Here is a 12491-nt window from a genome sequence, read left to right as displayed (position 1 = left end):
ACAGTATTTTTTACTTAATGTGTGTTCTACGGCATTAAACTCGGTCCTACAAAACCACTAGACAATCAATTTGCAACAATAAGCAGAGAAAGGAGAAGATAAAACACAGATGGCAAAAGAAGGTGTATGTTTGGGATTAATGGAAAAGAGAATATCTGATAAGAGAGGAAAGAAGGAAAATAAATACAAGGCCATAGAAGAGAAGCCCACAGGAGGAGGAGGAGGAGTGTGAAAAGCCTGACAGAAGGACTGAGTGGAGACTAAAAACAGCATCTGGCAGTAGCTCAACTCAAACAAGGTAGCATATGCAAGAAGTACAGCATACTGAAAACTTCCTTCCTCTTGGGGATTAAATAACCTCAGAATTAAGAGAGTCTTCCCTCCCTCTCCTCTGAAATAATCTTGCTCTAAACTCTGAAACAGAAAAAAAAATATGGTTAGACTTTTTGGTGATTGCTATTTCCCAATTACAACTGTGAGTCTTAAAATTTTCAGGCATGAAGCCGCAGAAGTCAGGCACAATTTTGATTCATTTTTCTAGTGGGAAACATGATAGTGGGTTTCTCATGCCTAACAGACTTAGGGCATCAAGAGGCCAGATTTTTGAAAGGCCTAGGAAAATTTTCAAAAGCTCCAATGCCCCTAGATAGAGCCCTAGTTCTGCTGAAACAATAATTGTTCCTCAAAAGATAGGCCCAAGTTTCATTTTCAAAAGCAGCTTAAAAATATGGATTACACTGACAGTGAGAGAACACCACAGGGTTGTTTTTGAAACTGAGACTGACATGGTTTTCAAACTGCTGCCTACCACGTGCTTTTGCTTTCTTTTAATTATGCCTGTGAATACAGCACATAAATGTGTCTGCTGTCACTCACAATTAAGAAAATACAGGTACAGTTGGGAGAACATCAAATACTACAAACTGGGCAGTGTGAGGACAGCCCCGCATTCCAAATCTTACACTGCAAGTGACGTTTATGCTATTTGCACCTGCACAAAAGCATAGCAAGTCCCACATGGGGAAGAGTTACTGTGCTGGCCAGGGGCTAACAGAACTCCAGTTCTGTCAGCTCTCACAGGGGTGGAACATGGCCTTACAGGTAGACATGCCCAGGTGAGCAATGCAACTTCAGGGTATATCCCCCCGTGCCCCACCTCTTTTGTGTCATGATGCACAGGCTGCCACATCTACATCTGACTGCACAGCAGGAACAAACTACAACCACAGTCCTTCACCCTGTGACCATCTGGAGCAGGGCTGTAACTGGAGTTTGCTGTTGCTCTCCTCAGGTCCATATGCCCATATTTCCTTCACCAGAACACAGGAAGGCAAAAACAAATAGTTGGTGCCACCAGACCTCACTCTAACAAAGCACACCTGGCCAAATTTATATTCTGTGACAGTCTGTATTGCCAAAAAACATGCTTAAAAGGTAGGACCTACACACAGAGGCATGAGCAATGAGGGGACAACTGTCCCAATATGAATGATGAAAGGAGGATTGGCAGAACAGCCCTGAATAATCCCTGGAGGGCAATGACAGCCCAGAGATATATTTTGCTGCCCGTGTAGCAGTGGAAACACAGTGGAATGTATTTTCACCTTGGATTTAGGATACCAATCTCCATAGGGATGTATAGAAAATGTTTTAAGAACCCCAGACTCTGTGATCTACCTCTGAAATACAGCTGCCTGCCTGCTAGAGGTCCTGGATCTTATCATATTAATTATGTCCCAATGTTTTTTCAGTATATGCTCATCATTCTCTGTACATCATTAAACTTTTCAAATTATATTCTTGTATTAAGGTTTGAAGAGTGAAACCCAGGAACACATCAGCAAATGATTCTGTTGTGTTTTCATGCAGTATGCCTGAAAGGTATAGAAAAATTCCAGCTTTCACTGGAACTTCTTCAGAAAGCAAATAATGAGTTCCCTTAAATGCCATATGAAATCCCAGTGTGAATAGCAAAGTAATACCCTGGGTATTCAACAATAAGATATCCTTGATGTTGTGACTGCTGTGCTGAGCTAACAGGGCTGGCAGAGGAGTAAACATACATCAGGGAGCACCAACAGGTTCAAGCCTTTAAATTACAAATGCCAGTTTACCAATTACCTTTACTTAGTGTGAAGCAAGATAATTTTACACAGAGTGCAGAAGGAGAGTGAAGATCATCAAGTCAACTCACCGCCTGTCTAGCTTGAGAAAGGATCAAGTGTAAAAAGGATTAACAGAAAAAAATCCCCCAAAACCCAAGAACTTATCCAGCCCTTAATAAAGATATGATAATACTGAAAGAAACTGTATTAAAACTGTTCTAAATCAATAGAACTATTTAAATCAATAGGACCATAGAACTAAAACTGGCACATGATAATTTACCAGACAGATGCTTGTCAAAAAGAATGGACTGATTTTCAATTTAACTCTTGATTGAAATCAGGGTCCCTGACTTGTAGGGAGTGTTCCTTGGCACTGCAAACTGCCTCATCCTCATCATCTCTCTGATTCTTAAATGCTATTAAGAGATTAACTGAGATTTTAATTGGTTTAAGTTTCTACAGTGTTTTGTGTACACTCTGCAGAATAAACTTGCTTTAATAAAGATTTGACTGAAAGGCTTCAAATTCAAACTGTCAACCCAAGTGCACACTCCTTCAGAAATAGCATGTTAATTTTGCTCATCCCCACAGACTCATGTGACCTCTTTCATCTGTATCCTCTTTCCCACCCGCACAAGAGCAGCTCGTGGCTCTGTCGTGCAGCTACAGCAAACTTTTCAAGCCTCCAGAAACACCATCCAGCTTCATTTCACTCACTCTGGTTTTTGCTTCATGCACTGTGCTGGATGTGAGCATGCAAACATGAAGCAGTTCAGTGAAATAAAGTGGACTTATGATTATTTAAAATGACCATTTTTCAATCTAGTCCATAATTTTATGGCTTCACCATCTGTATTAATTGGCTGGCATAAACACATTCTAAGAGTTTCCAAAGAAATCTTCCAGAATTTTAATTTGCCCTCCAACCTACCCTAATCAAGCCATGCCTTAGAAGTTCCTCATTAGCTCCTATGCCCTGCAATGCAAGCAATATTTTCTTTGTATGAATGTAATTGATTGCTCAACCTAAGCACTACAACATTGAAGTGACCTTTGGCCACACTCTGCATTGTATTTTATGCAATGCTGAAGTTTATCATTGTGTTTCTGACAGCTGAACTTTTTTTAGCCTTTTCTTTGCCAAATTTGAAACAAGGGCCAGTCTACAGTCCTATGACAATGCCTGGAGAATGATTTCTACTTCAAGCATTCATTGGAGCGTCTTCCATCAGATTAAAGAGATGGATTTAAATTTTTTACACCTGAGCCTTTGCTGAAATTAGCATCACTGATACTTTTTAAGTGCCTTTGCATCTTGTGCAGTCTGCTCAGCCACCTCAGACTGAGGCCTTTCCAGGGTAATTTTCATCAAGCACACTTGCCAGGGGTAGCCTCCAGACACAGAATTCCTCCCATGTTGCTTTAGCAATGCTTCCATGCTGGCTCTACCAAGTTAACAGGAAAGTGCATGACCTTCAACTCACATTCAGTTGGGAAGTTTCAGCACAGTTTCTTTGCTGGAACTATTCCACTTTGATGTCACATGTTAAATGATTGTCGATCTTTTCTTTCTCCCCTCCCACACCAGGTTGTTCCAGGCTAAGCTTTTCTGCAAGGCAGAACTACCCACGCCTTACTCTGCAATAAAAACAAAACTGCTTGAAAAACTTCCCTTTGTGTTGCCCACATATAAAGTGTAAGCCAGTATTCACTGCTGGATTAAAGATCTTTTCTATGAACAACCTGCAGGCTCAGTGCACGAACACTGGGTATTTTGGCCTCAAGATGAGAGAAGGGCAGGGTCAAAGACTAAGCAAAGACACAAGGGGAAGAAGTGAAGACCCTTATAAACCAGGAGGAGAAAAAGTAATAATTAATAAATAAATAGTGCTATTCTGCCAGAACCATTCACACATTTTCCCCCAAAAGCAGTCATATTGGCGGATGGGAAATAGAAAGTGAAACATGGAAGAGCTCTGAACATACTCAGTAGCCCTAAGAATCATATACTGGATTCATAGCACATAAATTTTTTTTTAGCTATCCAGCTAAAAACAGAGGGGGTGTGGTTTCTGTGTTGGTGGATGGAACAAATTTACCTTAACTCTGTACTTTTAACTACATTTTACTACAAATTTCAGTAAGGGGATAAATTGGATAAGCACAGTGGAGTGACTTCTGAATTCCTTGGTTTGTATAGCAGCAGAATGGTGCTCATGTCTTGCTTTGAAATTAATATAGTCTATAAGTGTCATGTAACAAATTATCATGCTTTTACTTATGCCAAACTATCAAGAATAAGTGCTTTGAGGCAAAATGTGTATTTGTCATTTATTGTATGTTTGCACATGTCCTAACACAATGAGACTTGCAATTATTTTGCATAATTACCCACCACGTCAATAAAAACCTCACCATCTCATTGATGTTTCATGGCCTTGGTTTAACCCTGACCTCAAATGATCTGGACAAGTTTGTAAAAAACACCAAAATGTGTAACGCTAACATGACTCTCTGAGCTTACAGAAATGACAGCACCTCCTTTCTGCCTTTCAGTCAAATCAAATGAGGGGCAGACATTGATTTTCAATTGTCCAAATCTGACCCCTTATTTGTAAAGAACATGGGAATGCCCAGGAATAATACCTCTAAGTTACCTGAAGTTTTTCAGGATTCTTGCATAAATAAGATTACACCTCAAAGGTTTTTTTAACAGTAAATTATACATAAAGAACTCATTCCCCCACAGCTTATTTGCATAGAGCACATGCTTTTGCCCTCCAAACATCCCCTAATGAAGGTTTTCAGCATCCTCTTTCCACAAGCTGGGTCTTCATTGCAGAGGGGAGTTGATACCAAGGGCCCACCCACGTCAGATGCACTGGCTCCTCCAGCATAAAAACAACCAGAAACTGCAACAGTCTGCAAGGAGGTTCCAAAGGCCAGTCCAGGGGCAGCATTAACTGCAACCAGTAAATAAATCAGGTAACCAACCAATAAAACCAAAAAAGGTTTATCTACACTGGATGCAGGATTCAAAGCCCTAGTTGCTCTAAGAGCCCTCACTATGCAGACAGGAAACACTTTCCTGTAAGAGACAGAATATGTTTAGAAACAAGTCCAGAATGGCTTGAAAACACCTACTTCCTTGATGATTAAACAAAACTAATTTATTTACAGTTTACCATGAATCAGTTATAAAGAAAGAAGAAAAAATGCTTGAAACAGCTATGGACTGGATTTGAAAGGACTTCCCAAAGAGCTTTTAAGAGACAAAGGCTTAATCCTCTAGGTCACCTTAGAATTCCAATCTAGAAAGAATTGCATAGGCATCAAGTAGACAGTGGAGGTAAAATGGACTCTGAATGATGTGAGAACCACAGCTAGGCTAAAATATATACTCCACCATGAAAAGACTTACCAAAAGCTACCTTTCATGCTAACTAGGCTTTGCAAAATACTTAAAACCTGAAAATTAGGATAAGTTCTTAAGGACTGTATGGCAGTGTTTTTCATCTGTACTGAAGTGACAGCATGATAATTCTCATCTTCCTTGTCTTACTTACCATCTGACTTGCACTCAGTCCTTTCAGTCACATAGTAACTTGGTTCCAATGCCTGCTCCAGGACAGATGGTCCTCTGGGATTATCATTTACGTCCTTCATGCACTAGAATCCTGAAAAATAAAGGAAAATTTTAAGCTTTAACGCTATCAGATGTCTAAGAACCATTCAGGGCTTTTACACACAGTTCTTCTTGACAATAAATTCTAAAAGACCGTGACGAGCTGCTCATCCATAAAGAAAGAGTCAACCCACTAATGTGTGGGGTGAGGTGAAACATGGAAAGGAGATCAAATATATTGCCATATTATCAGTGATGAACGTGCTTTTGCTTATTACCTACGTAAAGGAACTGCAATCTACCAGAACCAAAGGGTACGTACCATAAAATGTTTTAATATTTAAGGAAAAGGAGGCAATCCATAAACTAAGCTCTCTTAGGAGCCATCTGCACCATATGGGAAAAGCCTTCAGCTGAAATCATGACTTCCCATTTCACTAAAATCTCCAAGAGGGCTTAAAAGACAAAAGCCCTTTTTTTGTGAAGGACTGTTGAATGTGTCATACTTATCACACAGTGGGGCTAACTGAACACATAATTTGGGAACAGTCCATCACAACCTCAGAGACCATGTGCCCAACATACCAGTAAAAGCATGGCAAAAACATGGGCAGAGGATCATGCAGGCAGGTGGACAGAAATTCACCCCTAACAAACTGCAAGGACTTTTTCCTCCTTCACACATTCAGCTAAAGGAGAGGCCAGAGATGCCTTTTTTGTCCAGATGATAAAGTGCTCTGCCTTCGAAGCTTATGTGATTTGTCATCTACTTCTAAAGGACCTTGCACTGTGAACATTAGGCCAGTTCATTCAACCTCTTCCAAAGTCCACAGAGACAAACAAAACTCTTTATATTGATACCAGTACTCTGTGCCTCACAAACCCAATCAAGAAATCTCCTAAGAACATGAGTTTAAAGAGCTAAATTCTGAAGTGTTCTCTCCTACAGAGGTACTGTTAAAATCCTTTGACTAGAAAATGATCTTTCTGGTTCTGAACAGGCTAATAAATCCCAGATTACTTAGATATGCAGACCATATCTCTGCCACTGGGACACAAGGTGCTCCCTGCATATAGAGCAGCACAGTTGTATGTTAAAGAACATTTAAAACTAAGTCACATCCTTAGAAGACACCAGTACACAAGAGGACACCATCTAGGTAAAAGCAAAACAGCAGAGTAATGTGTGAGGCACTCCTCAAAAAATCTCCTGATGCAATATAGCACATCTTAGAGCACTAAGCTATCCTCTGCTACCCAGGACAGGATTACTAAGGGATGAAACTGGCTGCAAAGGCCTGCATACATGCTGTCTGTTTCACTTGTAGTAATACAAACATTGTAAGTCCAAGAATAAGAATTACTGTCTGTGTACACAGTGAGTCTCCAAACACAATCCCAAAGTTATTCCTAAAACCAGAAAATAATAAGAATACATCATACAGATGGTATTTATACTTTCATAGTCACTTAGAAACACCTCTCCTTCCTTCCCAGGAAAATATTAGCACTGATTATTTTCAGCTAGATGTTTTTGTTAAGTTAGTTTTCTGATGTGATCTCTCCTACCCAAGCTCAAACCAGAAAAGATGCGTTGCAGGCGAGTCCCAAAGTCAACCTTCTTTTACAGAGCAAGTGCTACTAAAAACAACTTAAAAGCCCCATGAAAAGATGGTGTGGACAGTTCTGAATCTATCATCAGCACCTCCACTGCCCCTCAAACTTGTCAAGGACATAATTGCTAGTTGTGTGCAACAACTCCTGAGAAACAGGTTTTGTAATGCTCTCATGTCCCTCCAGCAGAACGACTGTGAGGTGCAGAACCAAGAAGTAACTGGATTTCTTGGACTTTGTGTCTTTTGGCTCGCTACTGAAGGCCAAATTGCATCCCTAAACTGCACCTTATTAGCGATCTAATAAAGGATGTTATACCTTTCTACACAGCACTTCTTGTCTTGACACAAAGGGCTCTGGTATCTGAACAGGTTGCCCCAGCAAGCAAAGGTTATCGCTTCTGCTAAATGGAAATGTAATTAACTCTGCATGCCCTCAGTCCACTGCAAGCAGAAGACAAGAGCTAAGATTCAAGACAAGACAAGATTCAAGCCAGAAGTGGTTTGTACTTTTGAAAAAGCAGAGAAAGAATGTTTGCATTTAGTTACTGTGGTTACACAAGGCAACCCAACCACACACAGTTTTTAGCATAGAGTGTTACAATGACAGTAGCCCCAAATGCTTTGTTTGACCTCCCTTGGTGCCTGCAGTTCACGACAATATTCAAATACTGGTATATAACTGTTTTCTTTACACACTGTGTACAAAGAACTAGGTATCACAACATTTCCAGAGAGGCCAAACAAATAAGAATTAATGTTGAAGATCTGTACTCTTCTAGAAAGTAGAGTTGCCTCTTCCTAAACTATATTCTACTGTTGTATTCTGCATTCAGTGCAGGTGCCTTGCCAGACTTCAGACTTAATTCTTATTAATATAATAAATTATTAATAATAATTTACACTGCCTCCAAACTCAAGCATTCCTCCTCTGCTTCCTCTCTTCCCATTGTTTAATTTAGGGACAGGTGTAGTTTTACACCAGTGAAAGAAATACCCATCTATTGCCTAATATGTCCTGCATTTCTGCCTCTCCAACAGCACGTGAATGATCAAAGAAAAATATCACTAAAGCAAGGCAGGAATCACTCCTGCCTCTGAAATAGGTAAAGGCTTATTTTCAATTAACTTACACCTTGCAGTTGTTATCAGTGCAAAACTGATGCAAAAATAATGCTGAGACCTGGCAGTATTTTACACCTACTATACACTGATGTTGAACACATCATTCCATCTGCCTTTGACTACAAGGAAAACCTTCAAGGCCAAATAGCTTTACAGAAAGCCACTCACATTAGACAATAAAGGCAACACAACTGCACGACCTTCCTTTTGAAACTCTGGTGTGTCCTTTGTTATTCTGACACAAGCAGCTACAGCCAGCCACAGGAGCACTCACTCATGTGCAAAAGTGCCAGCAAAACCAGGCTCCAAGTTAAGAGAAGACTTCACACCTGATTTTGACCTGTGTGATACCCCTAAAGGATGTGTCATGGAGGACTGAGAAGCAATTGCCAAATTCCTGGTAGCAAATACCCAGAAGCACACTCAGACTACATAGAACCAAGAATGACTTTAGCTTGTGCTATGTATGAGGAAAATCCCAAGTTTTCAAGTTACCAAGTTAATTCTTGCTGAAAACAATGACATGGTCTGCCCAGATGCAAGTAAAAATTGTACACACAATTATATGTATACATACCCTGGCACTGACAGGGTAACAAAGCAGGTTAAATTGCAGGAGCATCATCACAGAACAGTAATGCAATTGCAGAAGATGGAATACAGAATGATAAAATGGTTTATTGCTAGTTTCATTTTTTCCCTCTTTGGGAAGGATATAGCACCTATTCTAAAGGACATATCATTCAGACAATCCATAGCAATGTTGTAAGATGTTTCCTCACTCAATCCACAACGCCAAACAAGACTATTTGCCCAAAATGAGACTACATGGAGCCACACACTCTCCTTTTGTCCTTACATTCCCTTCTCTCCCTCTTGAGAATGGACAAACTAGAAGACAGGGATAAGACTCTTGGGGCAGCGGAACAAAAAATGTTATTAAAATGAAGTGAGCACATAAGTGGTTTCTGTCTTGGGATCTGAAGGCCAAGTTTAATTAACCACCTGGGTGGAAAGCACAGCTTATATAATGCTGACTATCTGAGGACTGCTGTTGCCATCTTATCACAGGGGTTCCATACTGTTGTCACCTTATCACAAAGGTTCCATACCTTCTTGGTGTTTCTCTGGGCAGCTCCTGAGAGCACTGACTCTTTCTTCTTCACAAAGCAGCCACTGACTCCAGTTCCCCTCTCACCCAGCCACCCACTCTCTTATAGCTCTCTTCTTCTCACTGGTTACAGCTGTGGCCTGGTAAAGTCAGGTCTGTTCCTAATCTTTGCTAGTTGGCCCAGCTGCAACTCCTTAGGGGTAAGATTACTTTCTACACTATCTTTATTTTCTTATATTCTATCCCACTACGGGCTGCCATCCCAGTCATTCCACATGACCCCTCCTGCTAGTCCACATGAGAGCAATTTTTACTGGCAAAACCAACATAAGAGGGACAAGGGATCTGGATGTCAACTTAGAAATCAAGAAAGAAGAAGCAGGCATCTAAAATAGAGTAAATAGAGACCAATCCATATTACACAGGCTACTGAATAGCTCTGTAAGGGAAACAGGGCTTTGTTACTTCTTAAACTCAAAAATTAGTTTGTCATCAGATAGTTACTCAGTGCTAAATAGATACTGACAGATTCTGCCACTGTCAATGAAAACATGTCCTGGAAAACCTCTGGGGACTTCAGCTCTTCTCTACCTGTACTCTGTAAGTCTGCTTTCCTCAATACTGTATCCTTATGAGATGCCAGTAAAAAGCATGATAAGCTTGAAGAAATTCTAACTCTGGGCATGAGAGAGGTTTTTTCATTGAACACTGGATCATCACTGGTTGTGAGGCCACAGCTCTGTATCTCAGTGATTTGAGAGTCTGTCTTTGGTTTCCTGCTTCTCCATTTTTTTCAGATTCAGTTCAAGAGAATGCCCACCATTCTGTGGCTTAGCTCAGAGGGTCCTTAATATTTCTTGACAAATTTGTATGAGTCCACCATTCAAACCATCAACACTTGAGGTTCACTTGGTGTTGCATTTAGCATGACGTAACCTTTCACTGCTGCAGAAACAGAGGGGTTTGTTTCACCCTGTTCAGTTTCCTCTACTGCATCCTATCCCTCTGTATTAGCTATCCATGCAGCAGCAAGGCTGCTTCAGCTTGCAGAACTGACAGAAAATGAATTAATTGGGTGAGGTGTGGATTAGCCATCACTGGGGGAAAGAAAAGGGGACCCTCTTCAGAGAAAGCTCACTGCTAGATTAAATGCTGAGGTGAACTGCACTCTGCTTACAGGACTTCCCTGGGGGTTCAGCTCATTGTACATGCACATGTACATTGTAAAACTAAGGCTAAGCAAGTATCAAATGAAATTCAACTCCTTTGTTACAGCATAATGATTTTTGTGAACACCTCCCACAAATTTTACCCAAAAAAGAGTGATCAAAATGCAATCAGGGCAAAAGTATTAATAAAAAATTAAATAGGAACCCAAACATTAAATACAAAGCGTTAAAACAATATTCCCACTGGAACAGAACAAAAAAATTTCTTTCTTTAAAAAGCTATTTTCTAGCCACTAAATAAAGGTAAACTCAGAAAATTACACATGATATGCACAGCCATCCTAGAGAGCATTTATAGCAGTTACTTGAAATTCTGATGTCACTCTCAACAGATACATCAGCTGGTCGTTCTAAAAACTTGATCGTATATTAAAAGCTATGACCAATATTGTTTTCTGTGCATAGAGATAAACATCCTGCTCAAAGATCTGAACTCCTATTTAAAAACAAAACCAAACATTAAGAATAAAAAGCACCCAGTGTGGTTCTGAGACACATATGTGGCTGCATTGCATATTCCCTGCCTACACTGGCAGTGTGGGAGCTGTTAGTCATCTAATGCGCAGATCTGTTTGGCACCATGCCTTCCCTTTGGCACGCAGGCAAGGAAGAAGATCACCCATTTGTTGTATCCTGACATCTCCACTGCAGGTTCATCAGGCAGCGTGACCAGGCCCTCCCAGTTCAAGCTGCAGGCTGGCAGACCAGTTCAAAGTAAAGGACTGGGAGGTTCTTAAACATATTTGTAAAGGAAAGGGCAACTTTTAAATTTATGCTGTTTAGACACATTCCCTGTTGGGACCTAACAACATGTTTATTTAAGAATAAGGACTTTTTATTAAATAGAGACCTAATTTATTTTTGCTTTCAGCCCTGGCACAGATCCTTTCACAATTTTTCAAGGGCATGAGAGGTTCTCAAGCTGGTTTGCTTTAACTGTCCTGCTCTGCCTCAGTTCTGGAGGGCCCTGGAACAGACCTAAATTTAGTTTTTGAGTAAGGCTGTCATAAAATTTCATTGCCCAGACTACAGCAGGATCAGACACCCCATCCTTTTGGGATCCCAATTTCATTTGAGCCATACAGAAGATGTACAAGAAAGGTGTGCTTTTTTAGTGTCACGTTGATGGTGAAATTTGAAGAGTAAGGGTGCCTCAGTGTTGTCAGACTTTGAAGGAATAGCTCTGGCCATTTTTTTTCCAATGTATTGACTACTGTGAGCTGGTATTTTACCATGAGATACTTCACATTACAACCTCCTTTGTATAGAGTTAACAAAGCACCAAAGCACCTGCTTTCTGACATGCAAGGGAAGAAGTGTTTTGAGTGGAGGAAGCTCACACCAGTGCTTGGATACCTCAGTGCTGAAACCACTTCACTGACTACTGCACTTACATCAAGGACAAGTCTCACACTGCTGTACTCTACTCTAGAAACTGGCAAGGCCAGCCTTAAGGGTAATCTGGGACTACCTTGCAGGATCTCTCTAAACCCCTTGCTTATTCTAGCTGCCTTCAGCAATATGGGCTGCTGTGTCCCCACTGGTTTTGACCCAAATGTGCACAAGTTTAGATTCCCCAGGACTGCACTGTAGTGCAGTTGCTTCCTTGTGTAATGTCTGCTGACTCTGCTCAGTGTTCATATCTTGCTGCAGGGAACAGCTTTTGACAAGCAGGAGTTC

General features: G+C 40.6%; 1 protein-coding gene across 17 annotated transcripts in view; it reads right to left on the bottom strand.

Annotated features, from left to right (window-relative positions):
• The window catches only part of PTPN5 (protein tyrosine phosphatase non-receptor type 5), a 77692-nt gene that overhangs the window by 48696 nt on the left and 16505 nt on the right, over positions 1-12491 (bottom strand). For all 17 annotated transcript variants that reach the window (XM_071427794.1, XM_071427788.1, XM_071427782.1 and 14 more), the window contains exon 2: positions 5675-5785. In XM_071427794.1, coding sequence (XP_071283895.1) covers positions 5675-5774 — 100 coding nt within the window. In that variant the 5' untranslated portion in view covers positions 5775-5785. The remainder of the gene's footprint in view (positions 1-5674; positions 5786-12491) is intronic.

Source organism: Agelaius tricolor, unplaced genomic scaffold, assembly GCF_023055355.1.
Source record: "Agelaius tricolor isolate 1412-34295 unplaced genomic scaffold, bAgeTri1.0.p SCAF_5, whole genome shotgun sequence".
In the NCBI taxonomy this organism is placed as follows: Eukaryota; Metazoa; Chordata; class Aves; order Passeriformes; family Icteridae; genus Agelaius; species Agelaius tricolor.
The sequence above is the reverse complement of the archived record's forward strand: the minus strand, read 5'-3'. Positions and strand labels throughout refer to the sequence as shown.